The sequence below is a fragment of the Vipera berus genome (genome assembly GCF_964194415.1).
Source record: "Vipera berus genome assembly, chromosome: W".
Classification (NCBI taxonomy): Eukaryota; Metazoa; Chordata; class Lepidosauria; order Squamata; family Viperidae; genus Vipera; species Vipera berus.
The window spans coordinates 74,101,276-74,118,775 of NC_138210.1; the positions used below are offsets into that span (position 1 = coordinate 74,101,276).

Sequence of the window (17,500 nt, forward strand, 5' to 3'; positions counted from 1 at the left end):
GGAAAAAAGCCAACGTGGTTAAATAAGCATTTAGGAGAGAGAGAAGTTGAGTTCTGAGGGAGGGAAGGTAGCCATTTTAGCTTGGAAAAACTTGCTTTAGAAGGAAGTTGGGTGCCTTTCAAGCCGCCATCTTGTAATTTCTTGTATTATCAATCTTGGCAGCTTTTCAGACATGCGGGCTTCAACTCTCAGAATTCCTCTCAGAAAGCGCTGCCGGTTGGGGAATTCTGGGAGTTGAAGTCCACACATCTTCAAATGGTACGCCGGATGACGAATTCTGGGAGTTGGGCACATATTTTACGAGGTATTCTGGGGAGTTGTAGTCCACAGATCTTACGAGGCATTCTGGGAGTTGTACTCCACACATTTTGCAAGGCATTCTGGGAGTTGTAGTCCACAGATCTTACAAAGGTATTCCGGGAGTTGCAGTCCACGTGTTTTACAAGGTATTCTGGGAGTTGTAGTCCACAGATCTTACAAGGTATTCTGGGAGTTGAAATTGACACATAGCAGGGGGTCTTCAAACTTGGCCCTTTGATGACTTGCGGACTTCAACTCCCAGAATTCCTCAGCCAGGCACGCCTGGCTGAGGAATTCTGGGAGTTGAAGTCCGCAAGTCATCAAAGGGTCATGGTTCCCTCACGCTGGCTGAGGCATTCTGGGAGTTCAAGTCCACAAGTCATCAAAGGGCCGAGTTTGAAGACCCCTGTCTAAGTTGAGAAACACTGCTCTAGATGGAACACTGCTACACTTCCAACCAGCTGGTCTTACACACACACACACACACACACACACCTTTTCCTGCAGGCAAGAATAAGGCTCCTTACCAGACGCATGTAGTAGTTCAGGTCCGGCTGTGGGCCCTGCGCCCCGCTCTCCCCAGTGCTGGGCTGAGTGACCTCGCTTTCGTTCCCTGCCAGCTCAGAGCTGGAGTCGTCCCTCTCGTCGGCAAAGGGGTGCTCGGCCAGGTTTTCCGGGTGGAAATTCAAACCTGGAAACGGAGAAGGGAAAGAAGGAAGAAAAAAGGAAGGAAGGGAAGACTCAGATCTTGGTTCAGCCACACAATCAGGCTATCTAATCTATCTATCTACCCATCCATCCTGTCTGTCTATCTATCTTCTATCTATCCATCTCATATCTATCTATATCTACCTATATCTATCTATCTATCCATCCTATCTTCTATCATCTATCTATATCTATCTATCCATCCTATCTTCTATCTTATCATCTATCTATCCATCTCATATCTATCTATATCTTTCCATCCATCCATCCATCCTATCTATCTTCTATCATCTATCTATATCTATCTATCCATCCTATCTTCGATCTTCTATCATCTATCTATCATCTATCTATCTATCTATCTATCTATCTATCTATCTATCTATCTATCTATCTATCTATCTATCTATCTATCTATCTATCTAATCTATCTATCTATCTATCTATCTATCTATCTATCTATCTATCTATCTATCTATCTATCTATCTATCTATCTATCTTTCCATCCATCCATCCCATATCTATCTCTATCCATCCTCTCCTCCCCTCCCTCCCTCCATCCATCTGTATCTTGTCATTATTATTTTTACAAATAACGAAAAGCAGCCACAGCACCTCATATCCCTTTCTCCTTTTCCTATTTTTCTCCCACGACAACACCCCTGCGAGGTAGGCTGGGCAAAAAGAAAGAGAGAGGGGGGGGGAAGGGATTGGCCCAAAGCCACCCATTCTGGACGGGAGCGGAACTCAGAACCTCCTTGCGGCGCCTCTGCAAGGACGGCCTCCAGGGCGCCACCCACCTGCTCCGGCCAGGGTGGTGTCCACCTGGGGGTCCAGCTGCTGGAAGCCCTGTTGGCTGAGGAGGCTGGAGTTGAGGATGTGGCTGAACTCGGAGGAGAGGCGTCCCAGGTCCGGCATCAGGGGCAGAAACGGCCGAGAAGGCTCCCGCGGGCGTTTCTCGGCCCCTTCCGAGCCCCCCTGCAACCTGGCCTGCGGCTGGAGGACGGGCGGCGGGGGCACCGCCTTGGCCCACCCCAGCTCCTTGCAGTCACCCTGGGCCGGCTTGCTGCAGGGGGTCTCCCCCTGCGAGGTCCTCTTCACCGGCTCGGAGGGGGGCAGAAATTCCGAGGCGGAGGTGGGCTCTGCTTCTTCGGCCTCCTACGAGATCAAGGAAAAGGGATTGGGGGGGGGGGAAATTGCATTTAAGGCAGAGGCGTACAAGCTTGGCCGCTTTAAGAGCTGTGGACTGCAGCTCCCAGAATTCCCCAGCCAGCATACAAGGTTTAAGGTGTGTAGACGTCCACTCCCAGAATTCCCCAGCCAGGTTACAATTTTAAGATGTGTAGACTTCAACTCGCAGAATTCCCCAGCCAGGTTACAATTTTAAGATGTATAGACTTCAACTCCCAGAATCCCCTAGCCAGGATACAATTTTAAGATGTGTAGACTTCAACTCCCAGAATTCCCCAGCCAGCATACAAGGTTTAAGGTGTGTAGACTTCAACTCTCAGAATCCCCCAGCCAGGATACAATTTTAAGATGTGTAGACTTCAACTCCCAGAATCCCCCAGCCAGGATACAGTTTTCAGATGTACAGACTTCAACTCCCAGAATCCCCCAGCCAGGATACAGTTTTAAGATGTATAGACTTCAACTCCCAGAATCCCCCAGCCAGGATACAATTTTAAGATGTGTAGACTTCAACTCCCAGAATCCCCCAGCCAGCATACAAGGTTGAAGATGTATAGACTTCAACTCCCAGAATTCCCCAGGTGAATGTTGATCACATGACCACGGGAATGCTGCAACGGTTGTGTGAAATATGATCATAAGTCCCTTTTTTCCAGGGCCTTCCTAAGTTCGAACAGGCACTAAAAAAACTCTTCAAAATCAAGGGTTTAACTGGATTCCCCAGGCGGATCCAGCAGCCCCTGGATGCAACGGTCGTTAAGTGTGAAAGAAACCAGCCATAAGCCACGGTTTCTTTCAGTACCTCCAGAAGGTGTGAATGCTGCAACACTGGAAGTTTTTAAGAAGAGACTGGACGGCCGTTTCCTGCCTGAGCAGGGGGTTGGGACTAGATGACCTCCAAGGTCCCTTCCAACTTTATTACTTAAGTTCAAATGCTCACTAAACGAACTCTTCTTCCTTGTATTCCCGAGGCAGATCCAGCAGCCCCTGAATCCAATGACCGTTAAGTGTGGAAAAACAGCCATCAGCCACATTTTTTCAGTGCTGTTGTAAGTTCAAATGGTCACTAAACAAACGGTTGTAAGCCTAGGATTAGATTGGACTAGACTAGACTAGACTAGATTTAGAATAGAATAGAATAGAATAGAATAGAATAGAATAGAATAGAATAGAATAGAATAGAATAGAATAGAATAGAATAGAATAGAATAGAATAGAATAGAATAGAATAGAATAGAATAGAATAGAATAGAACAAATATTGGAAAATAGAATAGAATAGAATAGAATAGAATAGAATAGAATAGAATAGAATAGAATAGAATAGAATAGAATAGAATAGAATAGAATAGAATAGAATAGAATAGAACAGAACAACAGAACAGAACAGAACAGAACAGAATAGAATAGGATAGGATAGAACAAATATTGGAATATAGAATAGAATAGAATAGAATAGAATAGAATAGAATAGAATAGAATAGAATAGAATAGAATAGAATAGAATAGAATAGAATAGAATAGAATAGAAGCTGGAAGGGACCTTGGAGGTCTTCTAGTCCAGCCCCCCTGCGCAAGCAGGAGAAATCATACCATCTCAGACAAGTGACTGTCCAGCCTCTTCTTAAAAACCTCCAGGGATGGAGCGCCCACGATTTCTGGTGGCAAGCTGTTCCACTGGTTAACTGTCCTCACTGTCAGGAAGTTTCTCCTCAATTCCATGTTGCTTCTCTCTTTGGTCAGTTTCCAACCATCGTTTCTCGTCCTGCCCTCTGGTGCTTTGGAGAATAGCGTGACCCCCCCCCTCCTCTTCTTTTTGGCAGCCCCCCCAAATACCAGAATGCTGCTATCGTGTCTCCCCTATTTCTTCTTTTCTCTAGACTAGCCAAACCCAAGTCCCGCAGCCGTTCTTCCTATGTTTTGGCCTCCAGGCCTTGGATCCTCTGAGTTGCTCTTCTCTGAACTTTTCCCAAACTCTCAACGTCTTTTTTGTGACGCGGTGACCAAAACTGGCTGCGGTATCCCAGGTGTGGCCTTACTAGTGCTTTACAAAGCGGCACTAATACTTCGCGTGATCTTGATTCTATGCCTCTGCTTACGCAACCCAGGATCGTGTTGGCTTTTTTGGCTGCTGCCGCACATGGCTGGCTCAGGGTCAAGCCCATCATCCACTAGGACTCCGAACGTCCCTCTCACCGTCGCCGTTTTTGAGCCGGGTCTCGCCCAACCTGATTTTTCCTGCCTAAATGTAAGACTTTGCTTTTCTCCACCTTGAAACTCGTTTTGTTGGACAGGGCCCGTGGTTCAACCGCCTCCAAACCTTTTTTCCAGGGGCGATGCGGGGGGGTTGGTGGTGTCTCACCTGGCGTGGGGCTTTGGGCGAGGGCTGCAGGGAGGCGCGGCTGGTGCCGAAGAGCCGCAAGGCCTCGTTCCAGTGAGCCTGCATCATGGCCTGGAACTGGCTCACCATCTCGGCCCGTTGAACCTCCAGGTGCCGGTACCTGCTCTTCAGCTCCCGCAGGTCTTCCTGCTGCTTGGAGATCCTGGCGGGCGAGAAAGGGTGAAAAAAAAATTAAAAAACCCAATTTAATGATAAACAAATAACAACAAATAAAGTTGGAAGGGACCTTGGAGGTCATCTAGTCCAACCCCCAGCTCAGGCAGGAAACCCTAGACCAGGGGTAGGCAAGCTTGGCTCTTTTATGACTCGTGGACTTCAACTCCCAGAATTCCTGAGCCAGCATGAGGGAAACTTTGGCCCCTTTGTGACCCGTGGACTTCAACTCCCAGAATTCCTGAGCCACCATGAGGGAAACTTTGGCCCCTTCATAACTCATAGACTTCAACTCCCAGAATTCCTGAGCCAGCATGGGGGAAGTATGGCTCCCTTGATGATTTGTGGACTTCAACTCCCAGAATTCCTCAGCCAGCATGGGGGAACTATGGCTCCCTTGGTGACTGCTGGACTTCAACTCCCAGAATTCCTCAGCCAACATGGGGGAACTATGGCTCCCTTCATGACTCGTGAACTTCAACTCCCAGAATTCCTGAGCCAACATGGCTCAGCTTGGAAACCTCTCCCTTTCCCCTCAGCATAGCTGATTCAGGAATTCTGGGAGTTGAAGTCCATGAGTCATAAAAGAGCCGAGGTTGCCTACCCCTGCCCTATACCATATATTTGAAGTATAAATACTAAAAGTTAAATTTGAATCTTGATTTGTTTATAAAGGTTGAAAGTAAAGCGATTTAAGATACATATAAGCTAAGAATACATTGATAAATGTAATAAACGTGTTCTTACGTAGCTGATATAATAAAAACTGCACTTGCTTAAATATGCGATAATAGACATTAAGAAGAAAAGAGAGGAAGTGTGATGTTGAAACGAGAGAAGTTTGGTTAGCAAATTTAAGACGTTTTGGAAATTAATAGGAAATAAGAACGTTATACTGTATTATCAATTAGTTGATGTAAGATGGTGAGAAATAGAAGATATCTAAATAGGTAAGATGTGTATTCTTAATATTAAACTTCGTGATGGATTGCGAAAATGGGAACTTCGGTTATTCAAAGCTTGGAAATTATAAATATTAAATGTTAAAGTTAAATGTCAACGGGAAATTAAAAATTGGGGAAAACTAATTAGGACATCGATTGTCTATAAAGACTGAATGTTAAAATAACAATGCTACGTATAAGCCAAAAATTATTGATAAATGTAAGAATGTCATTTTAATGTAATTGACTTAATAAGAATTGTATTAAACAGGAGACAGTAAATGCTAAGGGGAAAAGAGAGGAAAAATTTAATGTAGTAGCTTGAAACTGGCAGCAACGATACTTGTATGTGATGTTATTGTACTATCGATTAACTCTGCCGCCACGTTGCTTTTTAAATACTGAAATGTAAAACTAGAAAATCAATAAAACTTTTTTTAAAAAAAAAATCAACCGGTGGGAAAGGGGAAGACGGCTGCTTTCAAACGCAGACAGTCCTCGACTTACGACCGTTCGCTTAGTGACTGTTCAAAGTCACGATGGCACTGGGGGTTGGGGGAATCCCTTTTGCAGCCTTCCCAGCCAGCGTCTGACACCGGATTCACTTTGTGACTGTCCCGATTCGCTTAACGACGGTGGCGGTTCCCTCAGCAACTACAGCCCGACGGCTGTATAAAAGCACGGCCACCACCGAGCCCGTTTCTGTCGCTCAGCGAGATGGCAGCTAAGTGAGTTTTGCCTCGTTTTACGACCTCCCTCGCCACCGTGCTTCAGCGGATCACTTAAGGCTGCTGAGTTAAGCCCCATACGGTCATTAAGCGAAACGCAGCTTCCCCCGTCGGCTTTGCCGGGCAGGTCGCGAAAGGGGATCAATGTGACCCGGGGGGGGGGGGAACACGCCGCGGCCGTCATAAATACGGGTCGGTTTGCCAAGCCTCTGGAATTTTGATCACGTGACCGCGGGGACGACGTGACGGCCGTCCGCGTGAAAAACGGTTGTGGGAAGAATCCAGAGAAAGAAATATTTGGGGGAATATTAAAAAGGCAGAATATTATATTCCCCCAGAGGATTTTAAAGGCAGAAACCAACTACCTCTTCTGGAGGTTTTTAAGAAGAGACTGGACAGCCATTTGCCTGAAATGGTATAAGGTTTCCTGCCTGAGCAGGGGGTTGGACTAGATGACCTCCAAGGTCCCTTCCAACTTCTTCTTCTTCTTCTTCTTATTCTTATTATTATTATTATTATTATTATTATTATTATTATTATTACCGGTATTATTATTATTATTATTATTATTATTATTATTATTATTATTCCCCACCCCACCCGCCCGCCCCTGACTCTCTCTGCCCCAAACAGAAACCGGGTCTGCAGAAAATGCAGGTGTGATCATCTTGTCAGAAAGATTGGAGCCAGGAAGCTGGTAGGATTAGAAAGACAAAGATCCCTCGAATCAATAATCCCTCACGCCAAAAAAATCCAACACAGGACAGAGTCATCAGCCACAGCCCCAGGGAAGCAGGATATGACCTTTGGGACACAATACCCACCACCATCAGAATGCCAGAAAGTCACACTCAAGACTCAGGTCAAAAGTCCATGCCACAGGAACAACTCCAAAGAAAAGCCCAAGGAAGTATAAAAACCCACCACTCCCTCTTATATGTGATCCCTTTTTTTCCCAGAGCCACCTTGCTTGAGCAGGGGGCTGGACTAGAAGACCTCCCAGGTCCCTTCCAGCTCTATTCTGAATTCTGTCTGGCTCTCCTCTTCAATAAATTGCAACTTTCTTTCTAAAGCAGCCTCCATTTTGTTTATTCCCGGCTTGGACTGGACCCTGATGAAGATTTTTCTGTCGACACGGTCGTAAGTCCCTTTTTTTCAATGCCGTTGTAACTTAAAGCGGTCCCTAAAGGAACGGTCGCAAGTTGAGATTTTTTTTGGGGGGAGGGGGCACCGCGAACTTTGGGAAGGCTACCTATGTTCATAGTCCTCAGTGAGGTGCTTCTGCTGAGCCTCCTTCTCGGCCAGATCCGCCTTGAACTGAGCCAGCTGTTTGGCCAACTCTCTCTCGTGGTGGCTGCCGAGCTCCAGCAACTGCTTCCTGCAAAATAAATAAAAAAATAATAAAATAATAAAATAAAATAAAATAAAATAAAATAAAATAAAATAAAATAAAATAAAATAATAAAATAAAATAAAATAAATAAAATAAAATAAAATAAAATAAAATAAAATAAAATAAAATAAAATAATAAAATAAAATAAAAGATCTTTTCCACCAAGAAAACAGACGTCTCTTGCAAAGTCCAGAAAGTAGCAAGCAGTGAGCCGAGAGAGAATCAATCTTCCGTCTAAAAGGAGGAGAAAATGCCTACAGGCAGTCCTCAGGTTATGACCACAAAATTTAAGTCCCCAAGTGAAACATTTGTTAGGTAAATTTTGCCCCATTTTGCCACCTTTCTTGCTCCAATTGTTAAGCGGTTCGCTGCAGCCGTCCAGTTAGTAACCTGGTTGTTAAGTGAATCTGGCTTTTTTTCCCCCCTGGACTTTCCTCGTCGAGACGGTCGCAAAAGGGGATCATGTGAACCTGGGACACTGCGACCGTCATAAATGCGAGTCAGTTGCCGAGTTGATCAGGTCGCAACAGGGACGCTGCAACGTCCGTTAAGTATGAAAAAAACCGTCCTAAGTCGCTTTTTTTTAGTGCCGTTGTAACTTTGAACGGTCACTAAATGAAACGTTGTAAGTCAAGGACTGCCTGCACTGTAAAAATGAGGATCGTTTTTTTTTCTCACTCAAAAGGAGATTTTTAAATTTAAACCTATGATGGCCCAGTGGTATTATTCTGTTGTCCCGAGATAAAAGATTAAAATAAAAATAAAAATAAAAGAGCTTTAGCAGGCACCAAGGAGGCAAAGCTGCTTTGTAAATTCTCAAATTATTACTGATATCTTTTTAAGCTGCAAATCACAGAGCACGGATTTCTTGTTTTTATGGGTCTTTGCGCATCTGTCCAAATGCAACTGGGTAGACTAGGGAATAAATACTAAATAAATACAGTTTTGATTCGCCCTCGGCTCTTCTCTAAAGCTTTTAGATTAACCCCCAAATCAACAGCGGCAGACGGATGAATCAATGCGACAAAAAGAGCATTCAGATTCTGAAAATTTGAATATTTTGGGCAACGTTGTACCGATTTTCTTGGGCTGTTAAGATGAGGGACTGCCTGTTGCAGACACACACCCCCGCCCAAAAAAAAAAACACGGGAGATTAAGACTATCTGGGTGATAAGTGGACGGGGAGAAAAGAATAAATGGTGGATTCCTTTTGATGAAGGAGAACAAGACACCTCAAGTCCTTTTGGGGGGAAATAAAAGGGGGTTTTTGATCGGAAGCCAGAGGCTGGCCAAACATCTGAATTTGGAAAAGGCCTTCTCTTTAGACTTCCTCAACTGGACTTCCTCAAGAAAAGTCGTAATTGGGGAAAAAAATAATAAGCCTTGCTTTTTTTAATTTCACACTCTGTTCGATGGAAGTGGTCGCTGTAGGATTCTTCTGCGCCACAACGGAACTACCAGTCTGCCACTTGGCTGTTGCAGAAGTCATAAAATGTGGATTAAAGTTAGAAAGGAATTGGATTCGGAGACTCCTTAGGCTGGAAGGGACCTTGGAGATCTTCTAGTCTAGTCCAAGGCAGGAGTTCTTCCATCATTCCAGACAAACGGTTGTCCAATCTTTTCTTGACAATAGAAAGAGAGAGAGGATGGATGGATGGATGGATGGATATAGATAGGTAGAGATAGATAGATAGATAGATAGATAGATAGATAGATAGATAGATAGATAGATAGATAGATAGATATAGATAGATAGATAGATAGATATATTAGATAAATATATAGATATATAGATACTAGAGATAGATATACTATATATATATATACGGTATATATATATATATATATATATATATAGAGAGAGAGAGAGAGAGAGAGACAATTAGATGACAGGATGGATGGATGGATGGATGGATGGATAGATAGATAGATAGATAGATAGATAGATAGATAGATAGATAGATAGATAGATAGATAGATAGATAGATAGATAGATAGATAGATAGAGATATACTAGATAGATATGATAGATACTAGAGATAGATATACTAGATAAAGAGAGAGAAAAATAGACACTAGATAAATATATATAGATACTAGAGATAGATAGATAGATAGATAGATAGATAGATAGATAGATAGATAGATAGATAGATAGATAGATAGATACAATTAGATGACAGGATGGATGGATGGATGGATGGATGGATGGATGGATGGATGGATGGAGATATACTAGATAGATATGATAGATACTAGATAGATATACTAGATATATATATATATATATAGAGAGAGAGAGAGAGATAAATAGATACTAGATATATATATATAGATTCTAGACACAGATATACTAACTAGATAGATAGATATAAAGAGATAGAGATAGAGATATATACTAGACAGATAGATAGATAGATAGATAGATAGATAGATAGATAGATAGATAGATAGATAGATACTAGAGATAGATATACTAAAATAGATAGATAGATAGATAGATAGATAGATAGATAGATAGATAGATAGATAGATAGATAGATAGATAGATAGATAGATAGATTAGATGACTGGATGGATGGATAGACAGACAGACAGACAGATATGATATGATAGATAGATAGATACTAGAGATAGATATACTAGATAGAGACAGACAGACAGACAGACAGACACACACACACACACATACCATAAGGCTAAAGGGACCTTGGAGGTCTTATATCATCCTGGACAAATGGTTGTCCAATCTTTGTTTAAAGTCACTTTTCCCCATTTTTATGCAGGGCTTCTCCAAGACCTGAAAATTATTTCAAAGGTATCTCCAGGTTGAGCCATGCTACTTTGGAGACTGATTTTATTCGTCGTTTTTACAAAACACATTTCTACTCCCCTATACAGTTAAGGAGGGGAGAGAGGAATTGCGGCTTTGAACCGCAACTCGCAAACACTCCCGAGCCACAGCAGGAGAGGCTGCCCTGTGGTCCGCTCCTGTTTGCGGCCCCCTCTTCGAACTGTGGATGAAACACAAGTGCAAAATTCAAGTGTCACAATGAAAGGTGGGCGGGTGGGGGGGGAGGGAAACTGCGGGGAGGGGGGAAAGGGAAGGAAAGAGAGACCGGGTAGCCCACCTACTCAGTTCAGAAACCGGAGCAACTTCGTGAACCTGGATTTCGGAGAAAAGAAATTAAGCCCACACCTTTAACACCCCGAGGAGGAGAATCCACCCCGTAAAGCAAGAATAAAAGCCAAATTTGAGCAGGGGGAGGTTACAACCAAGAACTGCCGACCAAAGCAAAGGGGCAGAGGAAAGAGATGTGGGGAGGGGCAAAGGGGGAGAGGGACCCCCCCATCCTTCCACCTGTGTTGCTCTCGCACAGCGCTCATTTGGCGCACGCTGTCCTCGTGAACCTCGGCCAGGCGCTCCGTCACCCGCTGCTCCAAGGCCACCTTCAGCTCAGACTCCAGCTTGAGCTTCTGGGCCTCAAAGCGGGCCTGCAAAAAGAAAGGGGAGGCGTGACAGTTGGGGTGCCGGGCGCTCTCTGTGTCATGACCCGACTGGGGAATGTCGTCAGGAGGAGGAGAACTGAGGAGATGGCTTTCATGGCTAAGCCGGGACTAGAACTCCCCATCTTCTGGCGATTGGCCCAAAGTCACCCAGCCGGCTTTCATGCCTAGAACTCACTGTCTCCTGGTAATTGGCCCAAAGCCACCCAGCCGGCTTTCATGGCTAAGGCAGGACTAGAACTCCCCATCTCCTGGTGATTGGCCCAAAGCCACCCAGCCTACTTTCATGCCTAAGGCGGGCCTAGAACTCATTGTCTCCTGGTGACTGGCCCAAAGTCACCCAGCCGGCTTTCATGGCTAAGGCGGGACTAGAATTCACCGTCTCCTGGTGATTGGCCCAAAGTCACACAACGCTTTCATGCCTAAGGCGGGACTAGAACTCACCATCTCCTGGTGCTTGGGCAAAGTCACCCAGCCAGCTTTTGTGGCTAAGGCAGGACTAGAACTCATTGTCTCCTGGTGAATGGCCCAAAGTCACCCAGCCGGCTTTCATGGCTAAGGCGGGACTAGAACTCCCCATCTCCTGGTGATTGGCCCAAAGCCACCCAGCCTACTTTCATGCCTAAGGCGGGCCTAGAACTCATTGTCTCCTGGTGACTGGCCCAAAGTCACCCAGCCGGCTTTCATGGCTAAGGCGGGACTAGAATTCACCGTCTCCTGGTGATTGGCCCAAAGTCACACAACGCTTTCATGCCTAAGGCAGGACTAGAACTCACCATCTCCTGGTGCTTGGGCAAAGTCACCCAGCCAGCTTTTGTGGCTAAGGCAGGACTAGAATTCATTGTCTCCTGGTGAATGGCCCAAAGTCACCCAGCCGGCTTTCATGGCTAAGGCGGGACTAGAACTCACTGTCTCCTGGTGATTGGCCCAAAGCCACCTAGCCCACTTTCATGCCTAGAACTCACTGTCTCCTGGTGATTGGCCCAAAGCCACCCAGCCCACTTTCATGCCTAAGGCGGAACTCACCGTCACCCGCTTTCCAGTAGACAAGACTCTTCTCTTAGACCCTGCCAGCTGAAATCCCTTGGCTGCTGGGGTCCGCGGTGGGCCCATTCTGGCAAAATGAATGTGCCAGGGGAGGGGAGGGGGGGTGGTCCCATTGGTGCGAGGCAGTTCTTCAGATACCCGGGACCCATGCTGACCAATAGGCTTCCTCCTCTTGACATAAGTCCCTCCTTCCCTTCCAAGCCGCAGGGGTTCAAGCAAAGCCAACCCTGGTTAACTCTTCCATCCCGCCCCCAAACAACATTTGGGTTTGGTGGGTTGTGCGGCCCCCGTTACCTTCAGCAAGCTCATCTCCATCTTCAAGGAGTCTCTCTCGCGCCGCACCGCCTCCAGGTCGGCCTGCAGGCCCTGCATTTCGGCCTGCACTTTGGCCAAAACCTGTTGGACATCCAGGGCCTTCTGAGCTTCCCGCTGGGCCACCATCTAGACGGGGGGGGGGGGGAGAGAGGAAGAGAAGCAGACAACAAATTACAGGAATAATAATAATAACAATAACAATAGGTGACTTTGGGCCAGTCACCAGGAGACGGTGAATTCTAGTCCCGCCTTAGCCATGAAAGCCGGCTGGGTGACGTTTGGCCAGTCACCAGGAGACGGTGAATTCTAGTTCTGCCTTAGCTATGAAAGCCGGCTGGGTGACTTTTGGCCAGTCACCAGGAGACGGTGAATTCTAGTCCTGCCTTAGCCATGAAAGCCGGCTGGGTGACTTGGAGCCAATCACCAGGAGACGGGGAGTTCTAGTCCCGCCTTAGCCATGAAAGCCGGCTGGGTGACTTTGGGCTAATCACCAGGAGACGGGGAGTTCTAGTCCCGCCTTAGCCATGAAAGCCGGCTAGGTGACTTTGGGCTAATCACCAGGAGACGGTGAGTTCTAGTTCCCCCTTAGCTATGAAAGCCAGCTAACTGAGTTTGGCCCAATCACCAAGAGATGCTGAGTTCTAATCCCACCTTAGCCACAAAAGCCGGCCGGGTGAGTTTGAGGCAGCCCGTCCGTCTCTCTTAGCCTCTACCTGCTTCACAGGGTAACAGTTGTGGGGGAAATAGGACAGAATATTAAGAATGTTTACCGCCTTGGGTTATTTCTAAAAAAAATAACGAAGGTGGGATATAAATAAATATAAATTTTAAAAAAACAAACAAAACAAGCCAAGGCCTAGCCCACACCAGTTACCCAGGGAAATAGGCTCAGAGCGTGCCGGTCAGCCCTGCAGAAATACTTTTGCTGAGGGCCTTTTGGAGAAAATACACTTTAGGCAAGCATTTTCCCCTTCCAGAAGTCTGGACTACACCCCCCAGTATCCCCAGCCAGCCCATTGGCAGGATAGTTGAGGGCGACAGTTAAGTACCGAGTTAGAAAACCCCAGCCCACATCCACACCCAGACATACAATCTGGCATATATTTTACACCAAGGAGTCTTCCAACTTGGCCCTTCGATGACTTGTGGACTTCAATTCCCAGAATTCCTCAGCCAGGCACTGCCTGGCTGAGGAATCCTGGGAATTGAAGTCCACAAGTCATCGAAGGGCCAAGGTGGAAGAGTCCTGTTTTTACACATTCCAGAAACCAGCCCGGCCAATCAGGCAGTGCTCCTCAGCTTTTGACAGTTTGAAGAGGGGTGGACTTCAACTCCCAGAATTCCTCAGCCAGCGTGCCTAGCTGGCTGGCCTATGGAATTCTGGGAGTTTGAAGTCCACCTATCTTCAAACTGCCATGCTTGAGAAACATCGCAATAAAGAATGCCCTTCCCTTTAAGCAACTTCTTTTTAAAAAAAACTCCCAGGAAACAGTTTAAAGCTACACATCCTTATTTTCAGCACCTTTACTTCTTTTTTTTCCATTTTTACCCTGCCTTTCCTCTGAAGCTCAAAGGACACTGAGGGCTAGAAACTTGCCAAGCAGAGTAAAAGCTGGGAAAGGCAGGTAAGGCACCCGAGAAATTGCATTTATTATCCACTAGATTTTTTTTTTAATCCTGTCTTTACAAGTAACTCGAGAGGGTGAATATACTTACGTCTCCTTCCTGCTCCTATTCTCCCCACAACAACAACCCTGTGAGGTGGGTTGGGGTGAGAGAAAGGGACTGTCCACCATGCCTAAGATGGGACTAGAACTCACCGTCTCCTGCTGATTGGCCCAAAGCCACCTAGCCAGCTTTCATGGCTAAAGTGGGACCAGAACTCCCATCTCCTGGTGGTTGGCCCAAAGCCACCTAGCCAGCTTTCATGGCTAAAGTGGGACCAGAACTCCCATCTCCTGGTGATTGGCCCAAAGCCACCTAGCCAGCTTTCATGGCTAAAGTGGGACCAGAACTCCCATCTCCTGGTGATTGGCCCAAAGCCACCTAGCCAGCTTTCATGGCTAAAGTGGGACCAGAACTCCCATCTCCTGGTGATTGGCCCAAAGCCACCTAGCCAGCTTTCATGGCTAAAGCGGGACCAGAACTCCCATCTCCTGGTGATTGGCCCAAAGCCACCTAGCCAGCTTTCATGGCTAAAGCGGGACTAGAACTCCCGTCTCCTGATTGGCCCAAAGCCACCTAGCCAGCTTTCATGGCTAAAGCGGGACTAGAACTCCCGTCTCCTGCTGATTGGCCCAAAGTCACCCAGCTGGCTTTCATATCTAAGGCGGGACTAGAACTCGCCGTCTCCTGGTGATTGGCCCAAAGCCACCCAGCCGGCTTTCCTGCCTGAGGTGGGACTAGAACTCCCAGTCTCCTGGTTTCTAGCCTACTGCCTTCACCACCAAACCAAACTGGTTCTCCAGCCATGCTACGACTCTTAAAACGTCACGTTCCAAGCTGAATCCTCGGTTTAACGACGGGACAGGGGTTTGACCCAGCAGCCTCTTTGCCTCCAACTTGCCAGCCCGAGCCGGCACTTACAGTTTGGGAAGGCCGCCGTTTCCCCTCTGCGCCGGGAGGCCCAATCAGCTGCAGCTCCTCCCAGACCCGGTGCTCCATGGCAAGGCCGCCCTTCCTTGGGGAAGCACCCGAGGATCTGAGTTCTTCCAGGGTGGGGCAGCCCGGCTGGGAAAGGCCCTCGCCCCCCCCTGCAAAAGTGGGTGGGCGTGGCCCCCTTCCTCCTCTGAGGAGCCCGCAGGTTGGTGGACAAGGAAGTAGGGAGTCTGCAACCAGCTCGGGAGCATTCAGACAACAGGGGGAGGGAGGGAGGAAGGAAGAGAAGGGAGGGAGGAAGGGAGGGAGGGAGGGGAGGAAGGAAGTGAAGGAGGAAGGGAAGAAGGGAGGGAGGGAGGGAAGGAGGAAGGGAAGAAGGGAGGGAGGGAGGGAGGGAGGAAGGAAGGAAGGAAGGAAGGAAGGAAAAAAGAATAACAGAATAACAGACCCGGAGGGCACCTTGGAGGTCATCTAGTCCAACCCCCTGCTCAGACTGGAAACCTTCTACCATTTCAGACAAATAGCTCTCCAGTCTCTTCTTAAAATCTTCCAGTGTTGGGGAAGGAAGGAAGGAAGGAAGGAAGGAAGGAAGGAAGGAAGGAAGGAAGGAAGGAAGGAAGGAAGGAAGGAAGGAAGGAAGGAAGGAAGGAGAGGAGAGGAGAAGGAGGAGAATCGAGGGGTCCTTGGTGGTCTCTGAGCTCAGTCATTTTCCTGCAGACATTTCATGAGCCAACTAAGGACCATTATCAGTGCTAGAAGGGAGGAGGAGGAGGAGGAGGAGGAGGAGGAGGAAGGAAGGAAGGAAGGGACGGAGGGAGGAAGAGGAGGAGGAAGACTGTGGGGTCCTTGGTGGTCTCTGAGCTTGGTGATCTTCTTGCAGACGTTTCATGAGCCAACTAAGGACCATTATCAGTGCTAGAAGGGAGGAGGAGGAGGAGGAGGGAGGGAGGGAGGGAGGGAGGGAGGAAGAGGAAGACTGTGGGGTCCTTGGTGCTCTCCGAGCTCGGTCATTTTCCTGCAGACGTTTCATGACCCGACCAGGCAACGTCATCCGTCCTCCTACCGGCCCTCTTACAGCTTCAGGCTGTCGTCTTCCACTTCGCCACGGAACCCAGAGGCTGGTTGGCCGGTTGGGGCTACCTGGACGTCAACCTAAGAAGGGCCTAACTCTGTGCTCCCCCCCCCGCCCCCCCACCCCACCCCGCCACCCCCTTCTACAAACAAGGCTGCCAAAACTCAGCTCGGGCTGAGTTCACCTTCAGCTTCCGGCTGCAGAGGGCAGGCCAGCCCCCCCCGCCCCGAGACACACCAGCCAGGCTAGGCGGTCCGAGAAGAGACTCCCCGCCCTCACCTTCTCCTTCTCCAGATGCAGCCGGCTCTCCTCCTGCGCCCTCTGGTGCTGCTGTTCCAGCTGTTTCTCCCGCTGGGCCCAGCTCCTCTGCTGCTCCTCCGCGGTGGCCCGCAGGGCGTCCTGACGGCGACGTTCCGAATCCCACTCGGCTTCCAGGCTCTGCGCCCGGACACGTTCGGCCTCCAGGCTGCAGGAGAGCGTGGACTTCTCCTTCTCCTGGGGGGGGGGAGGGATGGGGAGGGGCGGTGAGAGAGGGGGAAATAGGATAAGGGTCAGTTTTGGGCAGCTGCTTTGCAGGAAAAAGCCTTATTCTTGTCTCTCCGTTTAGGGTTAACCCTGCTTTACCGAATAACGGAGCTGGATGGGACCTTGGAGGTCATCTAGTCCAACCCCCTGCTCAGGCAAGGGACCCCTGCGCCATTCCAGACCAACGGCTGTCCGGTCTCTTCTTAAAAACCTCCAGTGTTGGAGCACCCACAAACTTACGGAGGACGCAAGCCGTCCCGCTGATTAGTAATAATCGGTGAATTAAACTTCCAGTTTTAACGCTGATTAATAATAATAATAATAATAATAATAATAATAATAATAATAATAATAATAATCGGTTATTATTCATCAGCGGGTAAACTGAATGAACCATCTAGGGCTGGGGAACCTGTGGGGTTTTACAACAGGGGTCTTCAAACCTGGCAGCTTTTACAACTTGTTGGATTTCAGAATTCTCCAGCCAGCCTTTTTTCTCCCCCCCCCCCCCCCCGGCTTTGCTGAAATCAAGATCTATTATCTCTACCGCGTTCCCACTGTCTATTTAAGAAATTCACCCTATCAAAAAAACTGCGAGAGAAAATAGCCCGGCCAC

General features: G+C 47.5%; 1 protein-coding gene across 6 annotated transcripts in view; it reads right to left on the minus strand.

Moving 5' to 3' along the window:
• The window catches only part of LOC308676036 (centrobin-like), a 30,918-nt gene that overhangs the window by 5,002 nt on the left and 8,416 nt on the right, over positions 1-17,500 (minus strand). For all 6 annotated transcript variants that reach the window (XR_014028253.1, XM_081341742.1, XM_081341743.1 and 3 more), the window contains 7 exons: positions 16,639-16,854; positions 12,669-12,815; positions 11,182-11,315; positions 7,678-7,803; positions 4,562-4,742; positions 1,810-2,167; positions 828-991 (listed from right to left, as the gene is read on the minus strand). Coding sequence is in view for 5 of the 6 variants with exons in the window: in XM_081341742.1 (XP_081197868.1) it covers positions 828-991; positions 1,810-2,167; positions 4,562-4,742; positions 7,678-7,803; positions 11,182-11,315; positions 12,669-12,815; positions 16,639-16,854 (1,326 nt within the window). In the remaining variant the exon portion in view is untranslated. The remainder of the gene's footprint in view (positions 1-827; positions 992-1,809; positions 2,168-4,561; positions 4,743-7,677; positions 7,804-11,181; positions 11,316-12,668; positions 12,816-16,638; positions 16,855-17,500) is intronic.